At 41.8% G+C, this 17,710-nt stretch overlaps 2 protein-coding genes across 6 annotated transcripts in view; one reads left to right on the forward strand and one right to left on the reverse strand.

Moving 5' to 3' along the window:
- Window positions 1-17,710, reverse strand: part of LOC136856944 (rootletin) — a 523,875-nt gene that overhangs the window by 85,927 nt on the left and 420,238 nt on the right. For all 4 annotated transcript variants that reach the window (XM_067135228.2, XM_067135229.2, XM_067135226.2 and 1 more), the window contains exons 4-5: window positions 13,734-13,981; window positions 4,323-4,590 (exon numbers count right to left, since the gene is read on the reverse strand). In XM_067135228.2, the coding sequence (XP_066991329.2) occupies window positions 4,323-4,590; window positions 13,734-13,981 (516 nt within the window). The remainder of the gene's footprint in view (window positions 1-4,322; window positions 4,591-13,733; window positions 13,982-17,710) is intronic.
- LOC136872515 (ionotropic receptor 93a) overlaps window positions 1-17,710 on the forward strand; it is a 183,934-nt gene that overhangs the window by 55,035 nt on the left and 111,189 nt on the right. The window contains exon 4 of one of the 2 annotated variants that reach the window (XM_068225006.1): window positions 3,381-3,561. The exons of the other annotated variant lie outside the window; for it this stretch is intronic. Coding sequence (XP_068081107.1) covers window positions 3,558-3,561 — 4 coding nt within the window. The 5' untranslated portion in view covers window positions 3,381-3,557. The remainder of the gene's footprint in view (window positions 1-3,380; window positions 3,562-17,710) is intronic. 2 annotated transcript variants of the gene reach the window in all.

Below are 17,710 nucleotides of genomic sequence, written 5' to 3' on the forward strand. Positions count from 1 at the left end.
CTCATAAAATTCTCGTTGAGTTCTTGGATTTTCTACTGTTGTATTTCTGAAACCCAGATTTTCCTATCTCTAGGGCTTGGTTGCATGTGGAGTTCCACCAGGGGTGTTTTGTATTCCTTTTTAATGGTACCATTTCTCGTGCCTTCTGTATGATTTTGGTGTGGAATTCTTCCCATGTTTTCGCTGGTTGATTTTCCCATGCTTCTTTTAGATCCGTAACAGGAATCCGTTTTATGTCAAATTCCTGTTGGATTTTCTTGGGGTGGTATTTTCTTGGAGTAAATTTTACTTTAACTCTTGTGAGATAGTGATCAGGGTCGATGTTTGCTCCTCTTCTCACTTGTAGATCATGTACCTCTTTCTGTAGCTGATACGAGATAGCTACATGATCAATCTGAAATTCACCAATGGATTCAATGGGGGACCTCCAGGTTTTTTGTTTCTTGGGATGCTTCCTGAGGGATGTGGACATGATTTTAAGGTTGCACTCTTGACATAGTTCAATGAGTCTTAAACAGTTTTTGTTGGTAAATTTGTGCGCCGCGTAGAGTCCGACAGTTTTCCTGTGTTCCTTTTCTCGGCCGATTTGTGCATTGAAATCGCCTAAGAGGATTTTAATGTCATCCTTTGGAATTTTAGACATTACTTTTTTAAGTTTGTTCCAAAATGTATCCACGTTTTGGGGATTCTTCTTGTTGTCTATATTCGTAGGGGCGTGTGCATTTATTAATGTACATTTTTTATTGGCACACTGAATCCTCATGGTCATTAGGCGATTGCTGATGGAATTAACTTCTTGGATCGAGTTCAATATACTTTTATGTACTACGAAGCTCATACCAAATAAAGGGGTCCTATTTAGAATCTTTTGGTCTGTTTTACTTTTGAATATATGGTAGTTTGCATAACCCAAGGTGGCATCATCAGTAAATAGAGTTTCCTGCAGGGCAAGGATAAGAATTTTTTGCCGATCGAGTTCTGTGACTACATTTAGTAATTTTCCTGGTTGTATCAAAGTGTTGATATTAAATGTACCAATGTATGTGGGGGGTTTTGTGGGATAGTTTACCAGAGAGCTCAGACTCTCTCCCATGTTTTCGTGGTCGTGCAGGTTCATCAGAATCCGAAAGCCTGGTTGCCGTCTGAATGCGACGGGTGGATTGGATACCACCTGGGGTAATGTTGTTACTACGCTCACGAATAACGTTTGGCTTGTAATAGGAGATCCAGCAGTGCTGCGTGCTTAGAACCAGCGATTGTTAGTTCCTGGAGATTGGTATTGCCGCCGCACCTACAAGGTGTCAGACGCGGACCAGGAAGTCGGTGGATACCACTCAGACGCACTTCGATTTTAAACAGGCTTTTTATTACTATCCCATAAAGCAAGGGTGCTTCTTCCGCCAGCTTCACCGTACCAATGATCTTCATCTCCGCCTTCACTGCCGTTGAGGTCTTCAGTCGTAACCCTGAGCTGGGACCCTTACCAGATGATACACACCGGGTCAGTGTGCTCTGGGGCTCGCATAGGCAGGTGCGAGATTCCCTGGGCAGGGCTGCCTCCGAAGAGGGCCCCTACCTGCTACCATTTTATTATTATTATTATTATTATTATTATTATTATTATTATTATTATTGGTTCTTACTCAGGAAAAGCACGTCATTCTTTTCGAGGGGGAACTTCAAAACCACCGCTGATTGTTCTTTATGTACCCTTCATAAATTTTTCCAAAAAAAACAAAACAAGGTACGAACCATTAAATATATTTAAGTTGGGAAGTTTTTAAATATAAACGCATGGTATATTAAACGATGACATTATTGTAAGGTGAATTTGCTCCAGTATGAACTACAGTAATCATTAATGAAACAGGATGGCAGCTAATGTTACCGTCAGCATAAGCCCTGCTCCAGAATATCGGGGGGCAGGGCACTCCGTTACGACGTTATAGGGCACTGAGTTGAGGCTGTCAGCTATAGGGTCAGAAAACCACAGATCGTGATAAATTACTTTCATCCTAAGTCAATAACATACACAGCATACAGAAAGTGAAGGATCTAAGAGTGTCTGTGAAAATATAACTAACCCCATGGCACTACAGCCCTGAAAGTCCTTGGCCTACCAAGCGACCGCTGCTAACTGCGAAGGCCTCCAGTTTACGAGGTGTCGTATGGTCAACACGACGAATCCTCTCGGCAGTTTTTCTTGGCTTTCTAGACAGGGCAGCCATCTCACCGTCAGATAGCTCCTCAATTCTAATCACGTCGGCTGAATGGCCTTCGAACCAGCCCTCAGATCCAGGTAAAACTCCCTGATCTGGCCAAGAATCGAACCCGGGGCCTCCGGGGCTGCCCCTACACCACGAGGCCGGCGCCTGTCAGAATATATACCATAATCCATAATATAAACACACAGAACAGTGTAGTAGGTGTACCCTTTTCTGGTCATTTATCTCAAAGTTGAAAATAAACATTACAAGTTTGTTTTATATTTAGGGAATCGTGATTAGCACAGTGGCCTGTCAGCTAGTTTTCCACCCAGGAAGCCGCGATTCGAATTCCGCTGGATTTTAGGGCAGAATTTCCACCCGAAAAATCGTGTGACAGTACGCAGTATATCAGACATTAAACCACCAGTCAAAACCTAAGATGACCGAGCTCGATAGCTGCAGTCGCTTAAGTGCGGCCAGTATCCAGTATTCGGGAGATAGGTTTGAACCCCACTGTCGGCAGCCCTGAAAGTGGTTTTCCGTGGTTTCCCATTTTCACACCAGGCAAATGCTGGGGCTGTACCTTAAGGCCACGGCCGCTTCCTTCCCACTCCTAGCCCTTTCCTGTCCCATCGTCGCCATAAGACCTATCTGTGTCGGTGCGACGTAAAGCAACTAGCAAAAAAGACCTAAAATGGTCGGACTGAATGGCTCATGTGGTACAGCGCGGGCCCTGAAAATTTTGAAGTGGACGTGGTATGTGACGATATCCTCAACCTCTCGTAACTAGATTGGTTGTTTTAATGTCGGACCCTCGTAAGTTACTCTTGTGATAAAATTGCGTTTGCATAGCTAATTAGGTGAAATGGCTTTCAAGGAGCACTGACAAATTGAAAATCCTGAAATTTGTCATCCATTACGCCATGAACGACCTAGTGGATGCGATATTACTGGGTAAAATAGAAAGGAGGAAAAGGGGAGAAATATTCATGACCTAATTTCCTCTGTTAGCATTCATGTCATAGTTAGCATTATGGCAACATTCCATCGCTTATATCCAGAATATTTATGTAATTTACATACTAGACCTGTCAAAACAATACATAAGGGATTGCGTGCGAGGAAATTTGATTTTTTTTAATTATTTAAGCACTGTGTTGGCCATGTGTACAGGTCGTACAGCTTCAAGCTTCCATTCGGGAGATGGTTGGATGAACCCCGGCGCTGTTGGCCCTGAAGATGGTCTCCGACCCATAATTGCAGGAAATATGAATGATCCAGAGTGAGAAGATAATGCAGCAATCTACGAGCTGTCTCTTACTTAGAACCTTAAAGAAGAGAGGAAGTTGAATGAGTAAGCGCTTATATTATCAGATAAAATTGGGGTTTATAACATCAGATAAGGGGGAAATTCTTCTTTAACCTGCTATGAAGTTTAGCAAATAATAAAATTAGACTTTAGAAGATAAATTATATAGATGTAGTGTCCAGGTCCTAGACTGAATGATCAGCGTACTGGCCTTGGTTACCAAGCGCCCTGCTTTCGGTTTCCAGCCGAGCCTGGATTTTAAGTGTGTGGTTTATTTCTCTGGATCGGGTACTGTGTGTTTGTGTTTGTATTAATACCTTCTTTTCAGCTACATACAACCTACCGCACTACCAACCACCACAGAAACACGCAAGAGTGAATACGTCCCTCCACGTAGGGCTGGCGCCAAGAAGGGCATGGAAAACTGGGCCAAATCCACATCACTTGTTGGCTAAGTTGACAATAAGACCAAGAAGACCAAGGTAGTGATTTTAGAGGACGACTAACTGATCCATATGACGATTAATGAGGTCAGTGATTTAGTTCTGGGAATCAAATTGGACAAAATAAGCAGGAAAGAAATTATTATGGACTGAGACAAATTAATTATTTTTAAAGGGATGTGTGTTCAACTTTATAAATGGGTCTTAGGGACGGCTTTAAATTACCTCCAAATACACCAGACAAACAGTGCCAATGTTCACATTACAAAACTCTTTACAGATGAATGTTCATTTCAAAATCTGACTTACTTTTATCTATATCCTCTTTGAGGCTTCCGAAATTAAAAAAGTTCAGTTTCTCACCCGTATCCTTTCCTCGAGCTCCGCGTTGACTTCTCGAAGACGAGCCGCCTCTGCTGCTATCTTCTGACAGTCATGATCTGGGGTGGAGTGACGACGAAGAGCATCCCTTAATTGTTGCTGTAGCGCCTCCTGTTGACGTTGAGCGGTGGCTCGCACCTGACGTATCTCGGCGTCCTTAGCATGTAGAGCTCGCATGAGTTCCGCCTCCACACTTTTGGCCATGGCGTCCCGCTGGGCTTGAAGTGCTTCCTGATGTTCATGTTCGAGTCTAAGAAGAAGAATACATGGTTTATCTTTCATTTGAACTGCTAATATCCTAATTAAACCAGAGATTGTGATTTCGGCATTTCTATACCAAAGCTAGACTTTTCAATATCAACTGATGGACCCATCCATGAAACAGTAAGGAGCAATATAAAAACACCTATTTTAAACAACTAAATAGGTTAAGCTAATAACTGAAGTACTGCAAAACTGCAATAACATTTTTAACGACAAAGTCCTAAGTCTGTTAAACTGGGAAGGAATATGCTGATGCAGTAGTCCGGAGTGAATTTAGATGAAATCTAGGATCCAGTTCAGAAAGCGAAATTTTATACTCCGGAAACCAGTTCTGAAAATGCGAGCCAATTCTTAAACTCTGCCCGATTATATGCACAGTCTAAGGTACACTGTGTTGTGTGTCTGTTAAACTGGTCTGTTGCAGCGTCTAATAATATGTACAACATATTTGAAATAAGACCCAGGAAGTTCGCTAAAAGAAATTACACGCTTTTTCGATTTTATTGGGTAATGAACAGCTAATAATCGATGTTGCATTATACAGCGTGTTTCAGCCACCCCTTACAATATAGTTTTATGCAATCCACAATATTCCTTCCGTCCTGAAAATAACTGTCCTGCCGGCATGCTCAGACAACACAACCGGATATCTTGGCATTTACCGCCTCAGCATAATACGGCGCGTTAATGTTATACACGTATTAAATACTGGAAAACATGCGTGTGCCTTCTAGATCATATGAACCTGGCACGCCGGCGAAACACTAAATTGATACTGTGACCGCAGTAAACCTAAAGGGCCCTTTACACGCTCAGACATTTACACAGATCTGTCTGTACAGACCGTGTTTGTGCAGACAAGTCGTTGCGTGTAAATGAATCGCCGACCGTAATTTTGGTCTGTACTGCGGTCTGTGTTCGGCCTGTGCAAAGTCTGGCGGAGTTTGAATTAACACAGACCACGCGCAGACAAGTCTGAGCGTGTAAAGCTTGCGCAGACAACGCTGCAGACAGATAGCACAGTCCTTCGTCTGGGAGCGTGTATGTAGTGTTGTACTTTAGCGTACTGTTTGCTCTCAATACAGGAACAGCTATGAGTAAGTTTACTCAAGATTCCCGTAACTGTACCCGTACATTTATGATTGAATTCATAGAACTCTATAAATCATTGCCAAGTGTTTGGAAGATCAAGAGCAAAGAATACAGTGTCCGCAATGAAGAAAACGCGGCATATGATGTATTAGTTTCTAAACTAACATGTCCTTATCACAACTTGTCCATCTATCACGACATTAAACATTAAAATTTAAGCCTAGTAACTATTTACACCCAATCTTGAAATTGTATTTTAATCAATTAATTAATTCATTCATTAATTTTGTCCTAGATGTTAACAGTGTTATATGATCTAGGACAACATGCAGGCCTTCGTGAGTTCAATTAGTGCTTCATGTCACAATTCTGTACCTGATCCAGTTACACTACAATTACAACACACATTGTGAATGACTGCATGAATAGGTAAATGAATGAATGATTGCACGATCGAATTGTATTCATGCATTTTGCATGACCCAATAAATACCGCTACTGTTCTCTCCCTGCCACGGATAACCACCAGATGAAAAGAGAGCCCTTATTATTGATGAATGAATGAATGAATGAATGAATGAATGAATGAATGCACTCAACTTACAGAACGGAACTCCGGCAGCTGAGGAAGGAACACGCAATCTATTTTACCTAAGCAAAATAATGCCTTTGAATTCTCACCTTTAAATATTCCTCTCTTGGAACATATAGGCCTATAGCACGGCATGTTTCAGGAATGATGTGGCTTAAAGATGAAGGAGACACTATAGCAGAAAATTTAAGGTCCGCATAGCTCTTTCCCGTTGCCAGAAACCTCAATGTTACTACAAGTCTTTCTAAAGTGTTTATCGATTCTCTTATTACACTGTCTTCTCTCCTTATATACGGTGTGACATACTGCAACAGCACTAAGAATTTCTCTTCGTCCATTCTCAAGTAGTTAAACCAGCCATCTTTTTCCAATTTTAACTCCTTCAAAAGATCAACGTGCGAAAGCGAAACGTGTTGTAGAAGCCAGTCTTTTGTCCACCTTCTACGTTGTGATTTCTTCCGCTTTTTAACTTCTGAAATAACAACATTAGACAGAAGTACTACTTTGTAAGTTAATTGAATTAATGTGGCCATGGTCAGGAAATACTACCTCCGCTCGTCTCGATTAGAAATACAGGACTGTGCGAAAGCTGTACAAATGGTCGGAACGTGTAAACGCAGCGTGAACAGTGCAGACCAAATGTGCAGACGGTCGATGCAAACGTGGTCTGTGCAGACAAGTCTGAACGTGTAAAGGGCCCTTATAACTTGCTGTAAGCTGCACAGTGTGCCGTACGGAACCGTAGTGTAGTTGGTAAAGGCGTGGCGGAGCGGGCTTGCTTGTCAGGTGTGAGGTTCGAGTCCGGGGCGAAGATTACAAATTTTTAAAATATTTAATATGTACCGCACGCAATGTAAGTTCAATACTCGCTTTCATGCAAATTGTGTGTGAATTAATGTGTTTGTGACCCTAAGAAGGGCCGATTAGTTATCAGGCCGGGCACATACAGACCGGAAATAATAGGAACACAACTGTCCTGACAATGTTTTACCGCAGCAAATGCTCGATGTGATGACCGTTTTGGTTCCTGCACATTCGGGCCCGGTGTCCAATAGATCGTCTTGCGCGCTGAAGCATTCCAGGTGTGATTGCTCGGCAGGCGTCTGTGACGAGTTGCCGGAGCTGGTCGGTGTTTGAGTGTAAACGACGTTCTTCAAATGCCCCACAAGATGATGTCTAACGGCGTTAAATCCGGTGACCTGGCAGGCCAAGAAACGGGGTCTCCTCGTCCTATTCATTTCCCTGGCACTTCCTCATTCAGATGGATACGAACGGGTAACATCGAATGTGGTGGAGCTCCATCCTGTTGCAACAACATCGTAAAACGATCGTGCAAGGTCACATCCTCCAGCAGCAGCGGGAGTTTCCTGACACAGAAAGTGCAGGTAGTTGGGCCCGTCCGAGGCCCTCAAAGAAATAAGGTCCAATCATGCGATCCCCCAAGATTCCACACCAAACATTCACTCCCCATCGTACTCGATGGGCCGCCTGTCGCGCCCTGTGAGGGTTGTCCGGACTCCAATAATGCATGTTGTGGCGACTGACGTTCCCATTATTGTGGAAGCGCGACAGAGCTCCATTCGAGTGTTCATGGAGCTCTAGGTGAAGCTCTATATGGTATGGGTGAAATTTATGTTCATGCAGTATTACGGGCTGCGTGAAGAACGGCCTCTTCTGTTTCACCCGATCTAACGAGCCTATCACGGACTGGTGGCTGGATGGAAATCACGCCTGTTGTCCGTAGGCGTCTTTCAACACGGCGGAATGTCGTAGCAGCCGGGTGTCGCCTGTCGAGATACCGTTCCTGGTACAGACGTAGTGCCTCGCACGCATTTTGTCCTGCTTCCCCATACATGGTGAGCATGTCAACGTATTACTCTGTGGAAAACATGCCGAATGATACCAGAGATTACAGTATATTCAGGCCCTAAACAGCGGAGTATATGCACGGCACAAGATAACAGCGACATTCTACTGTTTAAACATAGGCCCACGTTTGCCACATTCAATGTTAAAACATCATACCGATGTAAATATATTTGAACAATGCAGGATTCGAACCGCCGCTGGCACAAACCGTCGATTGTTAGGCGAACGCCTAACTACATCCTCTACGCTGCACTAATGGAAACATGCTGGTAGTACGACGAGAGCAGAGTATATACGTCATCCGGTTCGGTGTTTAAGACATTAATTACTGCACTGTTACCTAGTTTTATGGATTGATTCCCCACTTCGTTACACCCGGTCACGAGACTCAACACATTAATATAGTTACATGGTAAAAGGACGTTGCTACATGATTTCAAGGAGTGATGTTTTGCGAACGGATGATATATTTCGATAGGGTTCAGAATCGTGTACAAATTGTACTCGATGAACATTATTACCGTACAGTACGCCTGCAGGGAAATAGCACCCCTCTAACCATTTCCACGTTAATTGGGCTGCAGCAAACGGTATTGGAAGGGGCTGCTGAATCACATTGTATACCATCCTACATCCATTAATTTTCTTCGTTCTTGAGGGAAGAAGGAAGGCACTTCATTTTACCCGCAAAAATCCGCCATCGAAATTGGGCATAGTAAAAGTACGGAAAATGTTATTCTTTTAATGAAGTAGGCCTACCTATGATACAGAGTAAAAGAACGGTATGTAGGCCTAGTTCTGTCAGTCTGAATATTAAGGTAACAAAGTAGTGTACTTTTACAATAGTTTGTAAGGCCTACTTCAGGAATCTGATTAGATTAGTTAAGAACCATGAATCAGTCTGTTTAAAAATTCTACCACATAACCAAAGAACATCGGGCACAGTATGCTCATGAGTTGATATAAGTATCTACTATAGTTTCAAAACAACAAATTTGGAAATATTTATTAAAAATTAACCGAAATAATGGGAATATTTGTTCCTTTCTCAAAGAAAATATTCATCCAACAACTCTTTTACTTCACCTATATCATGCACGCGGTTAAATAGATATGCAGAGGTAATTATTGTCTAGTGCTAATGAACAGATTGTAGAATTTCTAAAAATTAGTTTTTACAGCCACATTTTACATGAAATTGCCACGAAAATCTATAGAAGATATCTCTAATTCTGTTACACAAACTGTAATTGATTATGCTAAGTATGTTGGCAAGTTTCAGCTTCCTAGATATACTTCTAGAGAATTAGGTACATATGTACAAAAAAAAAAAGTTTTCAGAAAATGCATTTGTAAATTGATCTTTATTGTGCAACTTAACTGCAGTGCACTCCAATAGTCTCCTTCACACCCATCCTGTGTCACCTTTTGGTCCTGGCATCTTTGGAGGATACTGCAGCTGGTTTCGAGAAAACATTTCACCTGCCATGTCGATGAGACGTAATGCATTTTCACAGTGTTCATTCGACTTTTAGGACCCATTTCCTTGATAAAATCTACTAATAGCACCATCATTAAATGTTACGACTGCATCAAAGGCACAAAAAACACAGTTTTTGGAACTCTATCTCAAACAAAGTAATTCAAACATTTCATTTTGGATCTGTCTGTTCATGCGGTAATTTCCACAGTTTTTCATCACTGAGGTTACTATACAGGGTGATTCTAAAATATTTTTACAAACTTTGAGGACGGGTTCCTTACAACCGAAAAAGAAAGGTAACGTAAACATACTTCCAAAACTCTTTAGTTTCGTTAATTAACCAATTAATGTATTTATTAATAAAAAATTATGTTTACGTTGAACGGCTTTCCAGATCCAACCCAACAACATTTTTCTGTGCACTCATTCATAGAAGGCTTTGACACTTTATATTCTGCGTAGATGGCGATGTGTTGCCATGGAGACTTGTTTGCATATTTGTCATTTGTGCAGATGTAGTGAGTATCTATTAATCTGTCTTCAACGTTTCAGTTGTGTACATTTTGCAGTGAATGTTTCCCGTAAACCTATGGCAGTATATTCATTTCGTGAGCAGACAGACATGAGTTTTATGTACGCCTACTCTAATGGTAAAGAACGCCAGGCAGCACGGCTACAACGGCGATCATTTCTAGACCAAAGGCAGAAGTCATCCAACCTTTGCTGCTGTTTATCATCACGTTGCTGGGGAGGACAGGTTCCATGACCTGCACGTTCTTCCCCGACCTCAAGTCTTTTGATTTTTATCTCTGAGGGCATCTTAAACTGGATGAAGTAACTCTTCTTCGACGAGTCATGAAAGCCCGCGAAAGTATTCGACAGAGTCAGGGAGTATTTGCCAGGGTGTGACAGTCCGTGATTCGACGAGTGCATGCGTGTTCGTACGCAAGATAACAACATTTCGAGCATTTGATATGAATTTGTGTTGAACACTTCCTAACAAGCTGTCAAGATCAAGAAACATTGTGTCACTTTGATGTTTTTTTTTCATTAATAACACTCTGAAATGTAATACATTGAAAATATTTGAGACACATGTTTGTATGAACTTTTCTTCTTCTTGTGGTGTAAGTAACCTGTCCCCAAAGTTTGTGGGAGTATTTTAGAATCACACTGTATATCGACTAGAAGGCCTCAGTCACAGTATGAGAAAATGAATGTTTGTGCTGATAGGACTTTTCCAGATAATAATGACTTCTGGTATCCACACCATCTCAAAGAAAGGAGGAACTCTAATATTCAATAGGAGTTAGATGGGAGACGTGGCTATAAATAATTTAGAGACAAGTGCGGTCCTAAAAAGTTTCTAAAATGGCTAAAACTGTCCGTATTGCCGTAAAACTATAGAGTATGTATCTGTGATGTTACAAACCTTCCGGGATGATGCAGGACGGAAAATGGATCAATTTGAGATGAGGAACCGTAGTCCGGACACGTTCGAATCAAAAGTGATTAACAATCAAAGTTGTTTAAAGTCCGTCCGTTCTTAAGACGCCCGGGTGTCGGAATTTCGTACCACAGTAGTTCGGAAGCCAACGACCTGGGGTTGTCACCTTTAAACACCATTAAAAGCCACCGACCTCAGTCGGGTTTGAACCCGTTAACTTGGGATTAGTAGACCAACGCCGTATCTACTACACCATTACGGCTGGCAGTCAAAAGTTAAAGCGAACATCTGTTTGATACCACCGACTACACTGTACCAATACATGTGCTAAGAGTACAGTAGGGGAGACAATCCTGACGAGCAGAAGAGGCTAGGATAATGACTCAGAGACTCCAATGCAGATGGCGTACTGTGTACCGACGTGTTCAGTGTGCGATGTCTGTACTGTAGGCTTCAGTCAATGTTTGCGGGTTGAAGTGGTACGTTGATCAGCCCTACCTAAATGGATTTGTACCTGGTTACGGAACTTGCAGGCGAGTTGACCGTGCGGTTAGGGGCATGCAGCTGTGAGCTTGTATCCGGAGGATAGTAGGTTCTGCCCCACTGTCAGCAGCCCTGAAGATGGTTTTCCATGGTTTCCCCATTTTTAAGCCAGACAAATGCTGGGGTAGTACTTTAAGGCCACGGTCGCTTTCTTCCCGTTCCTAAGCCTTTCCTATCCCATCATCGCCATAAGACCTATCTGTTTGGTGCGACGTAAAACAAACTGAAAAGGAACTTGCAGATATGGTGTTCGTGTATGGGCAAGCAAATGGAAGCAGCAGAGGCAGAGCACTGCAGGCACCTCCAATCAGCACTCGAGCAGTTGCACGTGAAATAAATGTTTCGCATATGACTCTGTGGCAGATATTACGTGAAATGCAGCTACACCCCTATCATCCACAGAAAGTGCAGAATTCGCACCCAGAGTCGTGTTCAGCCAATGGGTCTTGCAGCACCTTGCAGTCGATCCTCACTTTCCTTTGTATGTGCTGTTGACAGTTGAAGCCTGTTTCACCTGAGACGGAATGCTAAATAGTCACAGTAGTAACGTTTGGGCCGATGGAAATCCCCAAGCTACAGTAGTGACGAGCCGTCTGCACAAACTTTCAGTCCACGTGTGGGAAGGCATAGTCAATGATTACGTAGTAGGCCAGTTTCTTTTTCCTCCCCACCTAAATACAGCAGTGCACATAGTGGTGCTCAGAGATATACTACCCACGTCCCTGAAACACATCCCACTTGACCTTCGTCAACCGATGTGGTTCCAACATGATGGAGCTCCACTTCACTTTGGCCTGAGGGTTCGTGAACACCTGGATCAGACATTCCCTGCAAATTCGATAGGAAGAAGTCCTGTTTAGTGGCCCGCTCGTTCACCTGATCTCACCCCCACTTGATTTCTTCTTGTGGGGCCATGTGAAAAGCCTTATGAGACACCTGTTGAAAATGAAGAGGATGTCTCAGCAAGAATTCTCGCTGCCTTCGTTGTTCATACGACACCGGTGATATTCGAACGGGTACGACAGAACATTGTGCGACGATGCCGTGCCTGCATTGATGCAGGGGGACGCCATTTCGAATATTTGTTGTAAATGGTGCAGCTTGTGAAACTTGAGCTGGTAAACGGGCTTAAAATAGTAGAATTTTGCTTAACTTTTGACTCCATCGTTTCCGAAATATGGTTCCTTATTTCAAATTGATCCATTTTCCGCCATTCATCATCCCGGAAAGTTTGTAACATGATCACAGATACACCTTATATACCTTCCTGTTTAGGAGATTTCAGAGAGAAAAAAAAACAGAAAATGACCTGAAATAAGCGATACGCTTGTCGTACAATAATAATAATAATAATAATAATAATAATAATAATAATAATAATAATAATAATAATAATGTGAGCAGTCTGACGAAATTTCTTAGCTTATACATTGGAAGTAACACACAAGAAGGAAACGAGAATAGTTTTTATATCGACAGGTGATAATGGCAGGAGGGTAAACGGAATGAGGAAAATGAGATGGGTATGGCTTTTAATGCCGGGAGTGTCCGAGGACAAGTTCGGCTCGCCAGATTCAGGTCTTTTGATTTGACTCCCGTAGGCGACCTGCGTGTCGTGATGAGGATGAAATTATGAGATAAAGGCTGTTAAAAATGAAATCTGTGTATAAAACCGAGGATATAAACCGGCTTTGGTGGTGACAGACAGAAGCTGGAGGCCAAGACTGTAATGGTTAGACTCAGTTGGTGCAAGGTTCGGAACTAAATGAGGCACGGAGCTAGTTGGAGGTAGAGGATTGTAGATGCGCTTGGTTAATTCAGAGACTTTTAGAGTGAACTCTGAAAGGCATAACAGTGTAATAATTTTGGAGAAAAGGATATTGATCTTGTTTTGAAACGTGTCAAGAGAACCTAGATTTTGGGACAACACCCAGGTGCCTAGGAAGTGTGTTTCCAAGGCCACAGAAATGAACCGTTTCTCAATCAGATGGATACCTTTAGGTTGGAAAATCTTATCACTCGCAGCACGAAAATTGATTAGCCTGTACTCAAAAGCTATCTTACGATATTAAACTAAGACCAAATTTTTGCAGAGGTTGTTACCTGGTCCTGAGGTCGTTTAGACTGTCAGCACGTCGTTTTGCTTCCTCCTCCCTCACGGCGCGCAGCTCCGCCGTCCTTTGCCGTCTAAGTTCCTTGACCGCCCGCCTCTCTACCTCGAGCGCCTCCTTGAGCGCTGTCACTTCAGCTCGGAGCTGGGTAACCATGCGCTCACCAGTCGCGTCCACCGAAGGAGTTCGTTTTGGTGTGCGGCGGGGAGACTTTTGAGGAGTCTGCTCTCGTGATAATGCCTGTTAAAGACGGTATAATTGCTCAGAGACAATACTTTCGAATTAGGAGGGTTTTACCAATTTCAAAGCCTTTATTAATACAATCAATGTTATTATATAACTGAATATATACAATGAGATTAATTAATATATTAACGTAAAACCTTAAGAATATACACTGTGCAGTGTAGTTACGTCAATGAGTTTAACCAATTTTCAAGGACCCTGGAGATTGTGCATTGACCTCACAACTACGTCCAGTTATAGTAAAATTGTGCCATGCCTGTCCCGATGCCAATGCTATGTGCAGGGATTTATTTATTACTGCGTATTTATGTATGGTTTGTAGTGTGATTTGACGCTGTGTGTAAATGCCCCGTCCCCAAGCCAGAGGAATTAATCAGACGCTGCTAAAATCCTGGACCAGACCGGGAATCTAATCCAGGGCCCTCTGAATCGAACGCTACTAGCTGCACTTTCAGCTAAGGAGCTTGACAGGTTCCAGTAGTTACAATTTTCGGTTGAATCTCCACTGGATCGATTGAAATGCTTCGACGTTCAATATTAGTATCATTGATACCAGTTTTTGTTCATCCGGGACAAAGCCCACTCAGCCAGTGAATTATATAAGTAAGGGGTTCATTTATTTTACTTGTATTAGGGATACAGGTGAGGTGAGCTCATCTTGTCATAGGGCCGTTTGACTTTCAGTGGTACATATGAATAGATCATGCAACAGAAGATTGGAGTGGAATAGTTGCTGGATATCAGTGTTCAACAATTTGTTGAAGTGCATTAAATATAATATATGTGATGCTGAGTGACAGAATGGTTTGAAACTTATTCGGTTAACTCTTGAACAACACCACGAACCTACTACGCTGGCGTTGTAGAGGGAGAGGTGATACTCCCACGTGGCGCGTCCCAGTTGGCAGATAAGGGGGTCCTAACCTGCTTGCCGATGGACTTGAGTGAAATAAAATAGCTCTCGTGGACCAAACACACAACCCCCTGTGGGTGGGGGACGCAGACGAAGAATACACCCTCGGCATCCCCTGCCTGTCGTAATATGTGGCTAAAAGGGGCGACCAAGGGATGATGTAATTAGAACCATGAAACTACTTATGCTTAGTACCATTACGTGAGGAACACCATGGGTCGACGTTACTTGCAGTTAGTACCTCCATGTGAGGAACACCATGGATCTACTTTGCCAATGAGTAGTGTCTTTATGTGAGGAACATCACGGTTCCGTGGTAGGATCTACGATCGTGTGTATTCAACCGGAGCGGGGGAGCGGGAATTCGGCTGCGCGAACTAAAGTCTATGTGCCGTAACGCTGTGTTGGAATGTGTCTGTTCCCCTGGGTTCAGAACAGATCTGCGCTACCTATGAGTAGTACCAACCACTTTCAAAATATTGTAACAAGAAAAATTGTTAGTAATATATTTTTACATTTGTACCTACACACAAATAGGTAAATTTCTTCATTCGCGTAGTTAAGGCAATTGTGTCTTCTTACACTAAACCAATTAGTATACATATCCCAGAACGTAATTTTGTAATAAGTGAAATCTACTTTCATATATATTTAGGTATAGGTTCATCAAGAAATTACTGTACAATGTAGAATTTGTCATTCCACGTAAATATCACATTATGGATTATTTTACAAATCACGAAACTATTATTTTGCGAAATGTGATATTTAGGTTGCATGAAAAAAAATTGTAGAGTACTTTCATAATGTATTCATACAAATAAGAACGTACATCTCAATTTGCACTAAATTACATCTGGCGTATATGTAAAAATGCAAATTTTTTTGGCTAGAATCTTCCAAAATTATTAACTGCTTAGGCCTTAAGAGTTTGTTTTCTTACACAAAATTCTACATACATAAAGTGATTACCTTAAATATTCACATACTTGACTCTTCCAAGACCCTCACTAAAACTGTTCACCATTAGCTGCTCAAAATTTGCACACAACACAGTAGTTTAATGTACTCATTGCCCACCAACTCTCGCCTTGATGTATGGAGGTAAGTTGGGTAGGGTCCATTGCAAGACAACCTCTCCATTATGACCAGACATTGCAGGATAATTTCTAAGGTGGTCTCCTCCACGTGCTCAAGTTTCACACGCTGTTTAAGGCTCCGGAACGTGCTAGCTGTCGGTTTTCTTTTCTCAAGAAATCTCTTGTCATACAGATGTTGCGACTGCAATGGATACTGTCATGTTTTTTCATAGCTCAGAAACATTTAAACATACTCGTCACTGGAATACATCGCGACTTATATTAGTAACACACATTATGTTCGCTTACATTTGAGGAATGAACGAACGAACAAGCTTCGCGTAGGAACCTTAATTTTTTTTACACAGATTTACTTAATAAAGTAAAGCATTGTTAGCCTCAGAAAACTATAAAGTTAAAATCATTAAACATTGTGTTACCGTTTCAAAGGAGACACTGTGCCGTACATAGATAAAATGAAGCTGTCAACACCTTCAGCGCTAGCCTTCTGATAGTGCTAGTCAGTGCAATCAGATGGCCTCGAGAGAGTGAGGTTTCAATACCTCACTGAAATACAGTAAATTTTTGTGCCCATTTTTACTTTCCTTATTTGTACTCGAGGTAAATGATTTGATGGCACCTTCCTCAATCCAGTCGGTACGGCACTAGTCTCCTATAGTGTCCGCCCCTGCGGTGTACGGGACAACGCATCTACACTTCCGCAATTCCAATTACAGGCAGGTTCATATCATATGGTGCAAGTAGGGGCAAAAGATCTCTGTAGGTCGACGCCCCGAACAAATAGAATTTAAAAAAATCCATCGGATAAGCGTGAGTGCAAATAAACAAGCTGATAATGTATTATAAAAGTGTTCATTTTCTGGTATCTATTGTCTGAAAGCTAGTTTTCATACCAGCACGTGACATGAAGGTCTGGATTATCCATTATACGATTTCATTTGTAATGTAGAGTATGTAGTATGTTCAATCATTTCGTGGTATGACTTCCAATTAACTGTGATTTGTTTACATCCAGTTCTACACCTGGTACCACTGTGTGGTGTTTTTTCTAAGCTCAAGGCTACTTACATCTTAACATTCTCAAGTCTCTGCCATACCTACCTATATCTGTATGACGACTGCTGGAGGTGTAGCCAGCAATATTCACGGTGAATACTTCCCAGAAAGGGCGTTTTGTTACATTATTTATTACGTGAACTGCTGAGTGTACACACATAATTAAGGTACGATTTGTGCGATTGCTGTGTAAACGTGTATAGGTCTTTCACTTTCACAAGCCAAATCAAGCAAAGTCATTTCATCAAATTTAGCAACATTTAATATACAATTGTACAATTCTATCAATTTTTCTACTAACGAAACCCACACATCTGTCTAAATTTTGTAAATTACTTCACCAGATCAACATGGTGACACAATTTTGTGAGAAGACGTGAATAGCAACCCAAATATATAGATATTCCTATGATTAAGCTGTTTAGTAGTATGTTATATTGGTACGTAACTACGTATCGGTAAGTAGGCGATGCGTTTCTGTATTTTCATGCCTCTGATTGATTAATTTACATGAACAAGGTACACATATTCTGTTTACCAAAAGAATAAAACATGAAAGTGAGTCGAGATAAAGGAACAATTAAAACTTCCTAACATTTTCCCCAAAGAATTAACGTATTTTTGGCAAATAATTGTCAAATTAGACTGTCGTGT

The sequence above is a fragment of the Anabrus simplex genome, chromosome 1 (genome assembly GCF_040414725.1).
Source record: "Anabrus simplex isolate iqAnaSimp1 chromosome 1, ASM4041472v1, whole genome shotgun sequence".
Lineage (NCBI taxonomy): Eukaryota > Metazoa > Arthropoda > Insecta > Orthoptera > Tettigoniidae > Anabrus > Anabrus simplex.